The 15,895-nt window shown below is 40.7% G+C and overlaps 1 protein-coding gene across 1 annotated transcript in view; it reads left to right on the top strand.

Moving 5' to 3' along the window:
• The window catches only part of LOC126267235 (nibrin-like), a 172,364-nt gene extending 156,727 nt beyond the window's left edge, over positions 1-15,637 (top strand). Inside the window, exons 9-10 of the mRNA XM_049972217.1 lie at positions 8,466-8,621; positions 15,354-15,637. Of these exons, the coding sequence (XP_049828174.1) occupies positions 8,466-8,621; positions 15,354-15,539 (342 nt within the window). The 3' untranslated portion in view covers positions 15,540-15,637. The remainder of the gene's footprint in view (positions 1-8,465; positions 8,622-15,353) is intronic.
• The last annotated feature ends 258 nt before the right edge of the window (positions 15,638-15,895 follow it).

Here is a 15,895-nt window from a genome sequence, read left to right as displayed (position 1 = left end):
TCTGAGTTCTGCTACGTATGCTATTAGGCTTATTGCAAATTTTGGTGATAAGAATCTCAGTAAATTAGCTTACTATGCCTACTTTCATTCACTGCTTTCGTATGGCATCATATTCTGGGGTAATTCATCATTGAGTAGAAAAGTATTCATTGCTCAAAAACGTGTAATCAGATTAATTGCTGGAGCCCACCCACTGTCATCCTGCAGACATCTATTTTAGGATCTAGGGATCCTCACAGTATATATATTCACTTATGAAATTTGTTGTTAATAAAACCCAGTTCAAAAGTAATAGAAGTGTGTATATCTATAACACCAGGAGAAAGGATGATCTTCACTATGCAGGGTTAAATCTGACTTTGGCACAGAAAGGGGTAAATTTGCTGCCACAAAAGTCTTTGGTCACCTACCAAACTGCATCAGAAGCCTGATAGATAGTCAACCAACATTTAAAAATAAATTGGCTGAATTTTTAAATATAAATTAAAGGAGGGGGGAAAAACTAACTTAAACATTAGTGTCATGCAATATTTTGTGTAATGTAATATCTTGTACAGACATCTTTTATTAACCTGACACGTTCCACATCATTGCGAAGTGTCGTATTCATGATCTATGGAACAAGTATTAATCTAATCTAATCTAATATAATCTAATCTCTCATGAAACTTAACTGTTGACCATGGTAAAGCACACTCTACTCTTTGCCCTCAAACCTACATTCAGTACTGCTTGGTACAGTCTTGGATTTGAGAGTGTTAGCTATTGCTTCTCTACTGACAACAAAGTACCCCCCCCCCCCCCCCCACACACACACACACACACCTCCTTTTGTACTCTTGTGACATCTGGTAGTCAGAGCCACATTACATGAGGTGTTCCACAAAATTTTGCTCAGATATTGCATTATGTCTGTCAACAGTACTGAATATTTTGCTTCTGTAAGGTGAATATTGGAAAGCAGCTGTGTCTCACGTTATTTCATAGGACTTGTTTGTGAACACGTGTTTACTGGACTGTTTTTGCTTCTGCTTTTGTACTTCCAGCCATGTCAGTTGCCGCCGTTAATTACAATGCATACCGTATAACTCCAAGTTTAATGTCCCTTCCCAATAAGAAAATTGTTAATCCTTTGAGGTGACTATGCAGTAACGTCTCAAGACTGACAGATCATAGAGTCTAGTGCTGAACTGATTCGATCTCAGGTCTTTGTTAGTTGATTCTGCTGGTCAGTCTCAATGTGGTTTTCAAGCTCTAGCTGCACACACCAAGGTACTGATGGACTAAATAAATGTTTCAGCCTCAGTTATGCTTTTTATTAATAGGACTATACGAAAAACACACCCAAGTTAGAATACTACCATGCGTACAGTTTTCAACTTTCAGACAAAACACACATGGTTACATTGGAATAATATTGCAAGTATTCAGTATTTTGTTTATCATGTGTACCATTAATGCCGAGGATAACAATACTTTTCAGTCATGTTAATTGTAGCCGGACTAGCACTATTCAAAAAAGTTCATTCAGCCTGCTTTTTACAGATAATAAGTCTCTCCATTATAAAACTGAAATAAAATTTTAGTCCACTACTCACTTAGTTCATGTGTGACTGAAACTGACCAGGGTGATCTTATTCTTGTTTTCACTAAGTAGGAAGAATAAGGTAATATTGTTCCAGATTTCTAATATTACTCAAATTACTAGCAGGCAGAACTTGTTTGGTTATTTGGGAATGACACAAGTTTTTCGTAGAACAAAAAAAAAAAAAATAAATAAATAAATTAAAAAAAAATAAAAAAAATTAAAAAAATGCTGGTTTATTTGAAGTATACAGAATATAACTTAACAATGATAATAAATTTCCATTGTGGCAAAGAATGCAAAAAAATCTGTCTGGTAAAACAGAGATATTTAAATCTCAGTTAAATTATTAAGTAAAACTGTTTACAATACAAAACTTTAACATGCTTCCTTATTTAATAACTTACATTCCCTCATATTTTTGCACAACTGTCTTAGTTGGGTAGCAAATAATGGTTTTGTTAACAAATCCGCAAGCTGATTTTCTGTATCTACTCTCAAAATGTTAATTTTATGAGCTGTAACTAATTCTTGAACAAAGAAGTGTCTGAGACAAAAATGTTTTGTCCATCAGTGGAATTCAGTATTCTGTGGTAGTCGAACAGCAGCTTCATTGTGCACTTGTAGGAAAGGTTTCGAATCCTTTAGCTGGCAAAGTTCAGTTAAAAGTCCGTTCATCCAAACCATGTCTCATGCCGCTTCACCAGCCACTACAACTTCAGCTTCTGTAGTAGAGATTGCAACTGAAGTTTGTCACTGACTCATCCAACTAACAGGTGCACCAAAGTACAGTCAGAGAACTTTTAAGGTAGATCGTCCAGTCCCTAAATCACCTCTTTCATCAGCGTCACTATAACATTCAAGAGAATGCCGTTGTCTTCACCATTTTTCTAAATAAGTCCATAGTCATAGATGCCTCTCAAAAAGCAAAAAATTCTTTTTCCTCTTATTACATGCTGTTGTGACTCACCGATCTTTCAAAGTGCCGCCGCGCAGTTACGCGCTTCCTCTACATGTGGCGCTGTCTGCCAGCCATGCAGCCATCGGCTGCTAGACTTGGACTCAGTTATGATTTTACTGTTAAAGTGTACACACGTCTTACTCTGTTTACTTGATCTGTGACTTTCATGTATTGCGTCTTCCTTGAAATATATTTGTTTAACTTGAAGTTATTACAATTGGCGACGAGGTAGTGACTTTTCTTTTCCATCGTTGACCCACAAGTTTCCATGGCTACTTTAGAGCAACTATTGCAAGGTCTCATAGAACAGCAAATGCTTCTCACAAATGCGATTTGTGATTTCGTCGCATCATCAAATGCGGGGCATCTCTCGTCATTGTCTCTACCGGCTTTTCCTCCTTACAATGAGACGGCAGAAGACTGGTCTGATTTCGAAAAACGTCTTCGACAGCACTTCTTGGCATTTCATGTCGTGGACGAACAAACATGTAAGTCTCTGTTCCTTTCATAGATTTCACCTCAAATGTATCGGTTGTTGTCGCAATTGGCTCCTTTGAAAGATCCTGCTTCTTTGTCCTTGGCTGAAATGTGCTCACATCTGTCTGTCTATTTTCAAAAGCAAACACATGTGGTAGCCTCTCTTGTTGCCTTATATCGTTGTCAAAAACAACTGAATCAATCCTATCGTGCTTGAGCTGCTGAACTTCACGGCCTCAATAGAAAGTGTCAATTTGTTACTGAAGTTCACAAAGAATCCTATGCCAATTCCATGGTACGGGATGCTATTATCTGATCAGTGCCCGGCAAAGAAGTTAGGCAATGTGCCCTTCAGTTGGCAAATACGACTCTAGATGAAGTCCTATCCACCTCTCAGTCTTTCGAAATTTCTTGCGCCGCTGGAGCGCAAATAGAGGCATGGGGCAACGTCAGGGAAACACAACCTCTGGGCAATGTTAACGAAGCATGTGGCGTGTCCCCGCCGGCTGACGTGACTGCAGTATGCTCCCGAGCGCATACTGGTTCTGCTGCCACCATCATCAATTCTCAGATGTATCTTTAGTTGGGTTCTCCAATCCTGTCACCTGTCTTTAGGCAATTATGAACTTACAATAAATAGAAGATTTCTCTCTTGGGACAATTTGATGCTGAGGTACCTTACAAATCTGTCGTTCGCACTGTTCGCATATTTGTGGTCGACCATAGTAATGCGGAGAATCTTTTTGATTTCAATGCCTTTTGCGTTTTTGGGTTCTCCGTGGATGACTCTGTCAATATCGTCTCTGATGCTATTCCTTATGCTCAATTGGATTTGTTGTTGACGACATTTTCGTCCCTTTTTTCTCCTGGGTTAGGCCGTGCAAACGACTTTGAAGTTCATATCACGCTCAAACCCACTGCTCGGCCTAAGTTTTTTCGGGCTTGGCCCATTCCTGTGGCCCTTCATGATCACGTCAAACGGGAGCTGGATCGTCTCACTGCTTCAGGGGTCTTGCTTTCTGTCACTTCCAGTGAGTGGTCTTCTCCTGTCGTCGTCGTTGCTTAGCCAAATGGTGATAGTCATCTCTGTGGTGATTTCAAAGCCACTGTAAATGCTCAATGCCTTATCGACACTTACCCTATGCCTCGACCTGAAGAATTGTTCACTAAACTTGCTGGAGGCCAGTATTTTTCTAAACTTGACCTGTCAGAAGCATATCATCAACTTCCTCTCGACGCTGCTTCCACAGTTTCTGGTCCTTAACATGCCTTTCGGCCTCTGTCAATACCAACAATTGCCATTTGGGGTTGCCAGTGCCCCTGCTCTCTTTTAGCGATTCTTGGAACAATTATTGCTCACTGTCCCTGGGTATATAAATTACCAGGACGACATTGTTGTCACTGGCTCCACCACTGACGAACATCTTCAAAATCTCCGCACACTTTTTCATGTCTTACAGACTGCCACTCTTAAGTGTAATCTTCAGAATATTCAAAATTTTTTCAGGCATCTATCACATACTTGGGGTTTCAACTGTTTCGGGATGGTATTCGTCCGATTCAGCAAACTGTCGCTGCGATCGATGCCCTTCCTCGCCCTACATCTGTTAAGGAACTGCAGGCCTTCTTGGGGAAAATAGCATACTATCACAAGTTTTTATCGTCTGCTGCTTCGGTGGCTCAGCCGTTGCATCGCCTTTTGCATAAAAACGTGCCTTTTCACTGGTCCGCGTCATGCGATGCGGATGCCCAACAAAAGTATTCTCAAATTGAAAAAGAAGCTTTGGCCATTATTTATGCTCTTCATAAGTTTGGTGTTTTTCTCTATTGATCCACATTTCATCTTGGTATGGATCACAAACCACTTGTTTCCTTGTTTCTTCCATCAACGTCACTTCCTGACAAGGCGGCACACCGCCTCCAGCGTTGGGCTCTTTACTTGTCTCGTTTCAATTATGAGATTCATTTCCAGCTGATGGCTTAACATGTGAATGCTGATGCACTGTCTTGCCTTCCCATGGGTCCTGATCTGGCATTCGATAGGGACGAACTTTTGTGTTTCCACCAGGATGTTGCCGAGCAGCGGGTTGTGGACGGGTTCCCCATCACTGGGGACCGGCTGGCCGCTGCTATGGGTTCTGACCCTACCCTCTCCTGGGTTTTAAGCTGTATTCAGAAGGGTTGGCCTGATCACCCGTCCGCTAAGACTTCTGATCCGTTGCGGAACTACTACGCTTTGCCGTAACCGCCTCGCGGCTAGTGGTGTTATCCTCTTTTCCACCGAAAATGCTTTGCCACGTGTTGTGGTACCTGCATCTTTGCGTGCTTCGGTCTTGCGCCTCCTTCACAAAGGGCACTGGGGTGTCTCTCGCACAAAATCTCTGGTGCACTGTCATGGGTACTGGCCCGGCATCGACTCTGAAATCGCACACGTGATCGCTGCCTGCGGCCCTTGTGCGTCACAGGCCACCGCCCCAAAGTCATCTTTGTTACCGTGGCCTTCACCTGAGAAGCCCTGGGAGCATATTCATGCTGACTTCAGGAGACCTTTTTTAGGTACTTATTGGCTCCTCGTAATTGACGCCTACTCTAACTTTCCTTTCATTGTCCGTTGCACGTCGCCTACCACCGCGGCAACCACCAATGCTCTAGCTCACTTTTTCTCTTTGGAAGGCCTTCCCTCTGCTCTTGTTACTGATAATGGTGCCCAATTTGCCTCTTCCAATTTTGCGGATTTTTGTGCCCGTCACGGTGTCATGCATGTCGCAGCCCCTCCGTTCCATCCACAGTCAAATGGTGCGGCTGAACAACAGGTCCGCACATTTAAGGCTCAGATGAGGAAACTCCTGACTTCTTCTGCTGATGATGTGCTTCTCCAATTTCTGGCTTCTTACCGTTTTACCCCCATGGGCAACCACAGCCCGGCTGAGCTCCTACATGGCCAACAGCCCCGCATGCCACTTCATCTCCTGCGGCCTTCCACCTCATGGCCATGGGTGCCTTCGCTTGGCCGGTTCACCGCCGACGACCTTGTATGGGTATGGGGATATGGCAGGCGGCCAAAATGGAGTCCTAGCCACATCTTACAACACTGTGGCCAACGCCTGTTAGAAATCCAGACGGACATGGGTGTTGCAGTGCATCATTCGGACCAGCTTCGGCCTCGTGTGCCGGCAGTGCCTGTTCCGGATGCCGCTACACCACCTTCGGCTCTACCTGACACTCGGGATACTGGAATCTCTCATTATCCACAAAGCAGTCCTCTCACCATCATATCGGTGCCAGCACAAGAACTGACGCTACCAGGAGACGTGCCCATGCAGGAACCAGATGACCATCATCTGTCAGAGCAACTCTACTCGCCTCCTTCTCCTACAGACGCTGACACATCGCTCGTGTCTCCTATTATAACAACCGAACTTGCCACAACGGGCAGATTGGTGCACGGGGCCCCAACCCCTACGTCTCCTGTCATCTCGACCTGTTATCATCGGGGACACTTCCGTACATACAGGAAGCCTCCTCCTCAAGACTTTATGTCCAGTCAAACAACACCTATGAATGTTAGCAATCTACAGGCCACCTCCATCAAGACCTGTGCAAAAAATTCAAAGGGGGGAAAAGTATTGTGACTCGCCAATCTTTCAAAGTGCCGCCGCGCAGTTACACGCATCCTCTACGTGCGGCGCTGTCTGCCAGCCATGCAGCAGCAGCACCACCTAAGCGGCCAGCCAGCCAGCGGCCACTAGACTTGGACTCAGTTATGATTTGACTGTTAAAGTGTACACACGTCTTACTCTGTTTACTTGATCTGTGACTTTCATGTATTGCATCTTCCTTGAAATATATTTGTTCAACTAGAAGTTATTACATATGCTCTGTTAGATTTTCAAGACATCTAGATACTACTTCAACAGCATATGATATGCCTAGTCTTGTCCCACACATTAGGTACATCAAGAACCCAACTGCTTGTCGATAAGGATATTCAGTGTTGATAGGGTTCTCTTCTATGCCATCATCCTTGATAATTGGAGTTGTTACAGCTCCACAGTCACTCATGCCAAAGCCCTCCAAAACTTTCTTTGTGTAGTGAGTCTGACTGACTTGAATGGGCCCATCTTCTTTTCTATCATTTCCAAGTCTAAGAAATATGATGCTGGCTTTGATTTTACTCTGAATTGTCTTTCAAGATCTTCAATAAATTATTTAAGTTCACAGTCATTATTTGTCACAGTCAGTCAGTCAGTCATCAACATAGAGTTTGAAGAAATTCTTGTCAGAAATTTTCTGACTCGTAAAGACACAAGGATCAGCTTTACTTCTCTTAAATTCTAATTCCATCACATAATTAGTGGATCTCTCATTCGAGCAGCAGTGTGCCAGGCCATATAAGCTTTTCAATAATCAACATACTTTTCTAGAACTATCATTATAACCTTCAGGTTATGTTGTAGGACCTCATCCCCCCTGTGTGGCTGGCAGGAAGTATACCATGGACACATTGTGGACTTAAGTAGATGCAGGTTATTGTCTGTCACTTCCAGCCACTCTTCTTTTCTTCAGCACATGACTGTTGGCCACATAAGACATGAAGTGAAAGAATTCTGCTACCTTGGTGGCAAAGTAACAAATTACGGGTGGAGCAAGGTGGATATAAGTACAGGCTAGCACAGGCTAGGAGGGCAGAGTCTGCTGTTATCAAGTATAGGTCTTACTTTGAGGAATAAATTTATGATAATGTACGTCTGGAGTACAGCATTGTGAGGAAGTGAATCGTCAATTGTGGGAAAACAAGAAAAGGAGAGAATAAAAGCATTTAAAATGTGATTTTACATAAAAATGCTGAAATCTTGTATTTTTTATTTTCTATAGTTTGTATTAATGTATTTTAAAGGTTAAGTTGAACTTTTCAAAACATGTAGAAGATAAAGATATTGGAAACTGCTAGGGCATTATTTTCATTTTTCAATCAAAGAAGGAACATCTGTTTTTATATCTTAATGTTTCACTTTATTACAGTGTATAAGGGAGTGTATAAACTGAATAATGTCCCTTGTTCTAGGTGATGTATTTGTTGGTTGAATGTGTTGTTGTTGTTGTTGTTAATTTCAACAATTAGAAAGTGGTAAATTGCTACTCACCACATAGAAGAATTGGTGAGTGGCGAGTGGCAGACAGGTCATTTGAATGAAAGAAGGCTGTTAGAAATTGCTAGCTAGTGTACAGAGTTATTGTTCAGATTTTGAAAAACACACACATGACCATTGTTGTTTTTGCGTGCCTTGAGATGACAGTGGCTCTCTGTGTGTGTGTGTGTGTGTGTGTGTGTGTGTGTGTGTGTTGTTTATGTGCCTGTTGATGACTCATCACCTCTGATATTTGGTAAGTGGTCACCTTTCTCTTAAATTGTTTACGTTTCTACTTCCTCATTTTTTTAAGGTCAAAGAAGAAGTTGATGATGATGGCCACATTACTATTGGTGTCAACAAGACAACTATCCTGCTGAAGGACTTGGTCATCCGAAAAAATGAATGTTCTTCTGTTAGCAGTGTTAAAGAGGATAACACAGTTGAAAACTTCAAAAAATTCAGAAAGGTATGTATTTTTGTGCTTCTTGTAGTTGTTAATGTAATGCTCACCATTCACTTTATTCAACACCTAGCCTCACATGTATTAATTAGCTTATTAGACAACAGTTAATTTGATTTAGAATATATATGAATGGAAGCATATTATTTTCCAATAGATTTGCAAAAGAGTAAGAAGGGAAGAATGAAGAATCAGTCTCAGCAGTTTCCTCAGAGGTCAGTTTTTTAAAACAGTGAAGTCATATTTAAGAAGAGTCACATTCAAATCCTTGCCTGTTCATGCTTGCGTTTGGAGGTAACATAGGGGTTTTTCTGTTTAGATGAGGTGACATTTCACCTAGTCCTTATACTGATAGCTGTAGGAAACCCCCACTCATACTGTCATTGTTGGAACGGATTTTAATCATCCAGCAGTCAGTTGGGAAAATTGCAGTTTTATTACTGGGGTGTGTGACAAAACATCCTGCAAAATATTACTAAATGATTTCTTTAAGAACTAACTAGAGGAAATTGTTTGATAGCTCACTCATGATGGAAATATATTGGGTCTAATGGCAACAAACAGACCTGACCTCTTTGAGGATATCCACATAGAAACTGGTATCAGTGACCTTGAGCCATTAGTTGTAACAATGATTACTAAAGTGCAAAGTGCAACTAAAACAAGTAGAAGGGATTAGAGTTTCAGCAAACTAAAACAATAAGCAGTAGTGTCATAGCTTATGAATGCACTCAAAACATTTACTTCTGGAAAAGAGTGTTTAGAAGAACTGTGACTCAGGTTTAGGAGAATAGTTGACCATGCACTTGAAAGACATATACCTCTTAGAATACTCCATGGTATACAATCACTATAGAGGAACTTCTAAAGAAACAGAGACTACTACCATAGTGGGTGTAAACCAAAGTGTAGGGCAATAGTTAGAGGGAGAGTGAAACATATTTGGCTGTCTATAAGACAGTGCATAAAAGCATCAATAATTACCATTAGAGAATATTATTGAAGGATCTCTCACGAAAGACAAAGAAGTGCCGATCATATGTAAAGGCTGCTAGTGGTATCAAAGTTAGTGTCCAGACACTCATGGATGAGACATGGAATGAAACCGGAGGGTAACATAACAATAGCAGAAACACTGAACTTGGGTTTCAAATTTTCCTGTACAAATGAAAATCTGGAGTTGTTGCTTCAGGTGAATTCTCACACCACTCCAAAGATGAGTGATATACAGTAGATGTTACTGTCAGTGGTGTTGAGAAACAGTTGGAATCACTAAAATTGAACAAAGCTTCAAACCCCAATATATCCGTATCAGATTCTGCATCAGATTTGTGGCTGAGTTAGACCTTCATTTAACTACAGTCTACCGTGAATCCATCATACAAAAACAGTGCCTACTAGTTGGAAGACATAATGACCTCCTCCATACTGGCCAGTGTAGGTTCCGTAAACATTGATGATGTGGAACTCAACTCACACTTTTCTCACATGACATTCTGATAGCCATGGATCAAGGCAGTCAGGTAAATGAAGTATTTCTCAATTTCCAGGAAGCATTTGACTTACAATTTGTACCACATCTATGCTTTGAGGATTTTTTGGTAAGAAGTATGCACCATGTTATCTTGGCTGGATAGTTATCGACAGATCAACATGTACAGCTACATCTACATACTTACTCCAGAATCCACCATAAAGTGCATGGCAGAGGGTACCGTGTACTGCTGATGCTCATTTCCGTTCCTGTTCCACTCATAAATAGAGCGAGGGAAATGCGACTGTCTATGTGCCTCCGTATGAATCCTAATTTCTCAAATATTATCTTCATGATCCCGACACAAAATTTATGTTGCTGTCAGTAGAACTGTTCTGCAGTCAGCTACAAGTGCTGGTTCTCTAAATTTTCTCAGCAGTGTTCCTCGAAAAGATCGTCACCTTCCCTCCAGGGATTCCCATTTGAGTTCCTGAAGCGTCTCCCCAGCACTTGCATGTTGTTCAAACCTACCTAACGGTAACAAATCTAGCAGCCTAGCTTTCAACTCCTTCGATATCTTTCTTTAATCTGATCTGGTACAGATTCCAAACACTTGAGCAGTACTGCATTCTGTATGCAGTCTCCTGTACAGCTGAACCACACTTCCCAAATTTCTCCCGATACCCCAAATTTGACCATTTGCCTTCCCTACCACAATGCTCACATGCTCATTTCATTTCATTTCACTTTGCAGCTTTATGCCCACATATTTAAATGATGTGTCTGTGCCATATAGATCAATACTAATGCTGTATCCGAACATCAAAGGTTTGTTTTTCTTACTCACCTGCATCAACTTACATTTTTCTACTTGCTACTCATCACACCAACTAGAAATTTTCTCTGAGTCATCTTGTATCCTCCTACAGTCATTCATCTTCCACATTGTACCATACACCACAGCATCATCAGCAAATAACTGCAGATTGCTGCTCACTCTGTCTGCCAGCTAATTTATGCATATCAAAAATAATAGCGGTCCTATCGCACTTCCCTGGGGCAATCCTGATGATACACTTGTCTCTGATGAACAATTGCCATCAAGGACAACATGCTGGTTTCTATTAGTTAAGAAGTCTTCAAGCCACTTACATATCTGTGTACCTATTCCATCTGTTTGTGCCTTTGTTAACAGCCTGCAATGGGGCACTGTGTCAAACATTTTCCAGAAATCCAGTTGCCTGTTGCCCTTCATCTGTTTGCAGTACATCATGTGAGAAAGGGCATGCTGAGTTTCACACGAGTGATGCTTTTTAAAACCATGGTGATTGAGGGACATAAGCCTCTCTGTCTCAAAAAAATTTGTTGCATTCAAACTGAGAATATATTCAATGATTCTGCGGCAAACCAGTGTTAGGGATGTTGATCTATAATTTTGTGGGTCCATTCGTTTACTCTTCATATGTACGGGAGTGACCTGTGCTTTTTTCCAGTCGCTTGAGACTTTGCACTGGGTGAGAGATTCGTGATAACCGCAAGCTAAGTAAGGGGTCAATGCCATAGAGTACGCTTTCTAATTCTGAATTGAGTTTCCATCCATACGTGGTGACTTATTTGTTTTCAACTCTACACCAGGGATGCTTATTGCTATGTTGTCCATATGGGAGTCTGTTTGATGGTCAAATGATGGTATGTTTGCATTTGTGTTAACTAAGTCTTAAGCAAGAAATTTAAAACTTCAGCTTTCTTTTTGCTAGCTTCAACTCTTGCACCAGACTGGTCAACGAGTGATTGGATGGAAGCCTTAGCTTACATAGGACCAGAATTTTCCCGGATTCTCAGTCAGTCTTTTGCTAAGGTATGACGGTGGCAGTTGCTGTATGCTTCATGCATAGATCATTTCAGACACATGAATCTCTATTACCCTGTGCCTGTTGTGTCGAAGTAATTACAGGTGTACCCAGAGAAGTATGTTGGGTCACTTGATGTTCATGTTGTATATTAACAATCTTGTGGACAATATTAATAGTAACCTCAGGCATTTTGAAGGTGATTCAGTTAGCTGTGATGAAGTACTATCTGAAGAAAGCTGCATCAAGTTTGAGTTGGATCTTGATAAGATTTCAAAGTGGTACAAAGATTAGCAACATGCTTTAAATGTTCAGAAATGTACAATTGTGCACTTCACAAAACAAAAAAATGTAGAATCCTATGACTGTTAATATCAGTGGATCAAAGCTGGAATCAATCAACTCTTACAAATACCTGGATGTAACTATGTTGTAATGTGAAATGGAATGATTGCTTTGGGTCAGTCATAGGTAAAGCAGATATCAGATTTCAATTTGCTGGTAGGATACTAGGGAAATGCAATCAGTGTACAATAGAGAGTGCTTAAAAAGCACCTAAAAACAAAACAAAAACCTGGGCCGCTCAAACATGTCACTTCAAGGTCACTCACCAAGTGCCGTAGAGTTGGTACTATAACTAACAAACAAGTGATGAATGGGAGGCACCGTGTCTTCTGAATCAGTAGCAGCACCGAACAAAAGCAGGTTCCGGCGTTGACGCTACCACATTGCCGGCTTCCATGTAAACATTGTATGTTAGTGCGCTGTTGTGTTGTGTTGTGTTGTGCCGGCTGGTGTGGCCGTGCGGTCCTAGGCGCTTGACTTCAGACGTTAAGTCGCATAGTGCTCAGAGCCATTTGAACCATTTTTTTGTTGTGTTGTGTTGTGTTACCGCCTTGACTACAGTTTTTGTTTGTTAAACAATGTCACCAAAACGATGTCGTTCACCATGCCGACAATCCATTGTGCCGCGGAGTGCCATTAAATAGTCAGGCTTTGGAATTGCTATGGGGGATGCGTGAGTTTTACGAGCAAGAAAAAGAATTTGTTTCTGTTCATGGGCATGCGCCGATTCCTGCCAATAAAGTAGGCCCTGTTACTAAACTAATAAGAGAAGCACATACTATAGATCGCATTATAAATGAAAACAAATATTAATGATTTCTCTTAATGATGATGATGACAAAGACAACGGTTTTGACGCTAGTTCCGATGACAGTGAAGGAGAACTGGATGGAATTGCGCCATTGACATCATAAATTGGCTAGTGTAAATGTATACAGAATTAATATTTTTCTCTCTCTGCAATTGGATAGGCTATGCACGCTTTGCTTTATTTCTTTCTATGAGTGTGGATAGCGTGTTATTTGGTGTGCTTAGATTACATTATTATACGACATTTTACATGCAGCTATTACTGTAACAATTTGGGACAACTTTTTAAAGATATTGTCATTAACTTCGGGTGTTTTTATTACCTGGTTTAATATACTATCAAACTCTTAGTCTCCGTCGACATTCTCTCCATTATTAGAAAAACGTTTTTTGTTGCACCTACGTATAAATGTTGATTGTAGCTTACATTTACAAAACATACTTCGGAGTTGTGGGCGTGTGCGGTGGCAGCTGTTACAACCTCGCTATCGCAGTGTAGCCAACCACATGTGAGCTGTCAAGTGACATGTTTCACCGGCCCGGGTATAGGTGACCCATCCTAGAATATTGCTTAAGTGTTTAGGACCTGTACCAAATAGGACTAACAGGGGAAACTGAATGTAAACAGAGAAGGGTATTGTGAATGTTTATGGGTTTGTCTAACCAGTGGGAGTGTGTCACAGGTACCCTGAAGGAACTGAACTGGCAAATGCTTGAAGATAGAGATTAACTATCCTGAGAAAGCCTATTTACAAAATTTTAAGAGACAGCTTTAAATGATGACACTAGTCTTATCCTTTGACCCCCTATGTATTCCTCCTGTAGGAATCATGAAGACAAGATTGGATTGATTACAGTATGCACAGAGGCATATTTGGATGAAACGGGAAGAGGCCCTAATAACTGGTACATTGGAAAGTACCCTCTTTCCTTCCACTTCACAGTTGTTTTGCAGAGGATGGATGTAGATGTAGTTGCAGTATCAATTCAAGGTCCAAATTAATGTCCCCCAACAGAGATGATTAAATCTTAGTTATCAACTGCCAATGCAATCAAAACTAAGTCCCAGACATTGAAGTAGTGGAGCCCATAATAACATGAGGTAAAGCAGGCTGGCAAAAATACTCAATTGGTAGCAGCCAGATCTTTTATGTAAATCTGAAAATACATTGAATTCACCTACTGGGAAATGTAGGTGATGTCTTTTCACAGTTAGCAAAAAACTCAAACCCATCGAGATAGAAACTGAGACTGCATCGAAGTTCATTTGGACAGGACTCAGTACCGAGAGGAGGCATAAATATGTATACCATCAGACTCATCCCCAGGTGTAACCATAAACTTAAGCAGAAACCTCACACTTTTGTTAGTGCATATGTTTCCCAGTCGTACAACAGTTCATTAAAATGTGACTCTTCAGTTACAGCTTGCCAGCAGTAAGAAACAGCCACCACTTATGATATCAAGCAGTTGCCTCAGGATAATATTATGGGATACACAAAATGTGAAGTGCTCACCAAAGTACCTTATCTGGCCTACTACTCTCTGATGCCTCCTCTATCATATTTTTGACTGTTGTCTTCACTACATCTTGTGAACAGAGTAGCCTGCCTTTCGTTTTTGATCCTCCCCACTCTCTCCTATCCAAGGGAGGAACTAATAGCTCTAAAAGCTAAGATAATTTCATCACTTTTACTTTTACACGTCTGTCGGTGGTGCTAAACATTTTACTAACTGAAGGTAAGTGTGGACCAGTAATTTAGTCTCATATTTGTTACTTTTCTCAGGTGAATTTCCCTTTGATGGAATTTATTCAACCAACATTAAAAGTTTTTCTTTGATTACTGTAGAAAGATGACATGGCTCATTCTAGCAATTTTTTGTGCTGAAAACTAGTGCTTGGAAAGATTTAATAGTTTTAAAAGAATAAGTTTGAGTCTTCATTTGAGTTCAGAAAGCAAATCTAGTGTTTGGTACATCTGTTGAAGTAGATCCTGTGGTAGGATGGTCATTTTGAGTTGCTACAGTGTAGGAAAAAATCAGTGCATTTATTGGTAGTACTTATAGATTATTCAGCTCTGCTTCTGAATCACAGGAATGAATCATTCCTTCTTGACATTAATTTATGTGTGTGTTTTTTTATATTCTTTGTGCAGCTTACTTTATGAAATATTGTAATATAGAGAAAAACAGCAGATGCAAGATACCTACTCCATTATAAAATGTATTAATTGTCTTCTCGGTTTTCCTTCTATTAAGGCTCGTCTACCATATCAGCGTTCTACACCTCACATTATTGGAGGAAAGGAGTTAATCTTATATGAAACAGCAACAAGTTCCTTCAATAAAATACAAGAAAATGGTGCAGATAGTGATGAAGTTGATGATGAAGAGCATGACCAATGGGCATTCCAGCCTTCACAGAAATCAAAAAGAATTAAATAGACTTTGGGACAGACAAGCTGAAAACTGTTATAATACTTTTTGTTTGCATAAAAAATGTCACTGCAATATAAGAAATAAAATATTTTATACACACTGTTTTTAGTGTAAATATCAACAGCTCTCCATCCATATGTCCACTTGTGTTGATTTAGGTAGTTGACCACACAGAAGAAAAGGAAATTTGTGAAAGTTCCTATGGGACCAAACTGCTGAGGTCATCTATCCCTACGCTTACACACTACTTAATCAAACTTAAACTAACTTACGCTAAGGACAACACACACACCCATGCCCGAGGGAGAATTCGAACCTCCAACAGGAGGAGCCAAGCAAACTGTGGCAAGTCGCCTCAGATC

This window comes from Schistocerca gregaria, chromosome 4 (assembly GCF_023897955.1).
Source record: "Schistocerca gregaria isolate iqSchGreg1 chromosome 4, iqSchGreg1.2, whole genome shotgun sequence".
NCBI classification, from domain to species: Eukaryota; Metazoa; Arthropoda; class Insecta; order Orthoptera; family Acrididae; genus Schistocerca; species Schistocerca gregaria.
The sequence above is the reverse complement of the archived record's forward strand: the minus strand, read 5'-3'. Positions and strand labels throughout refer to the sequence as shown.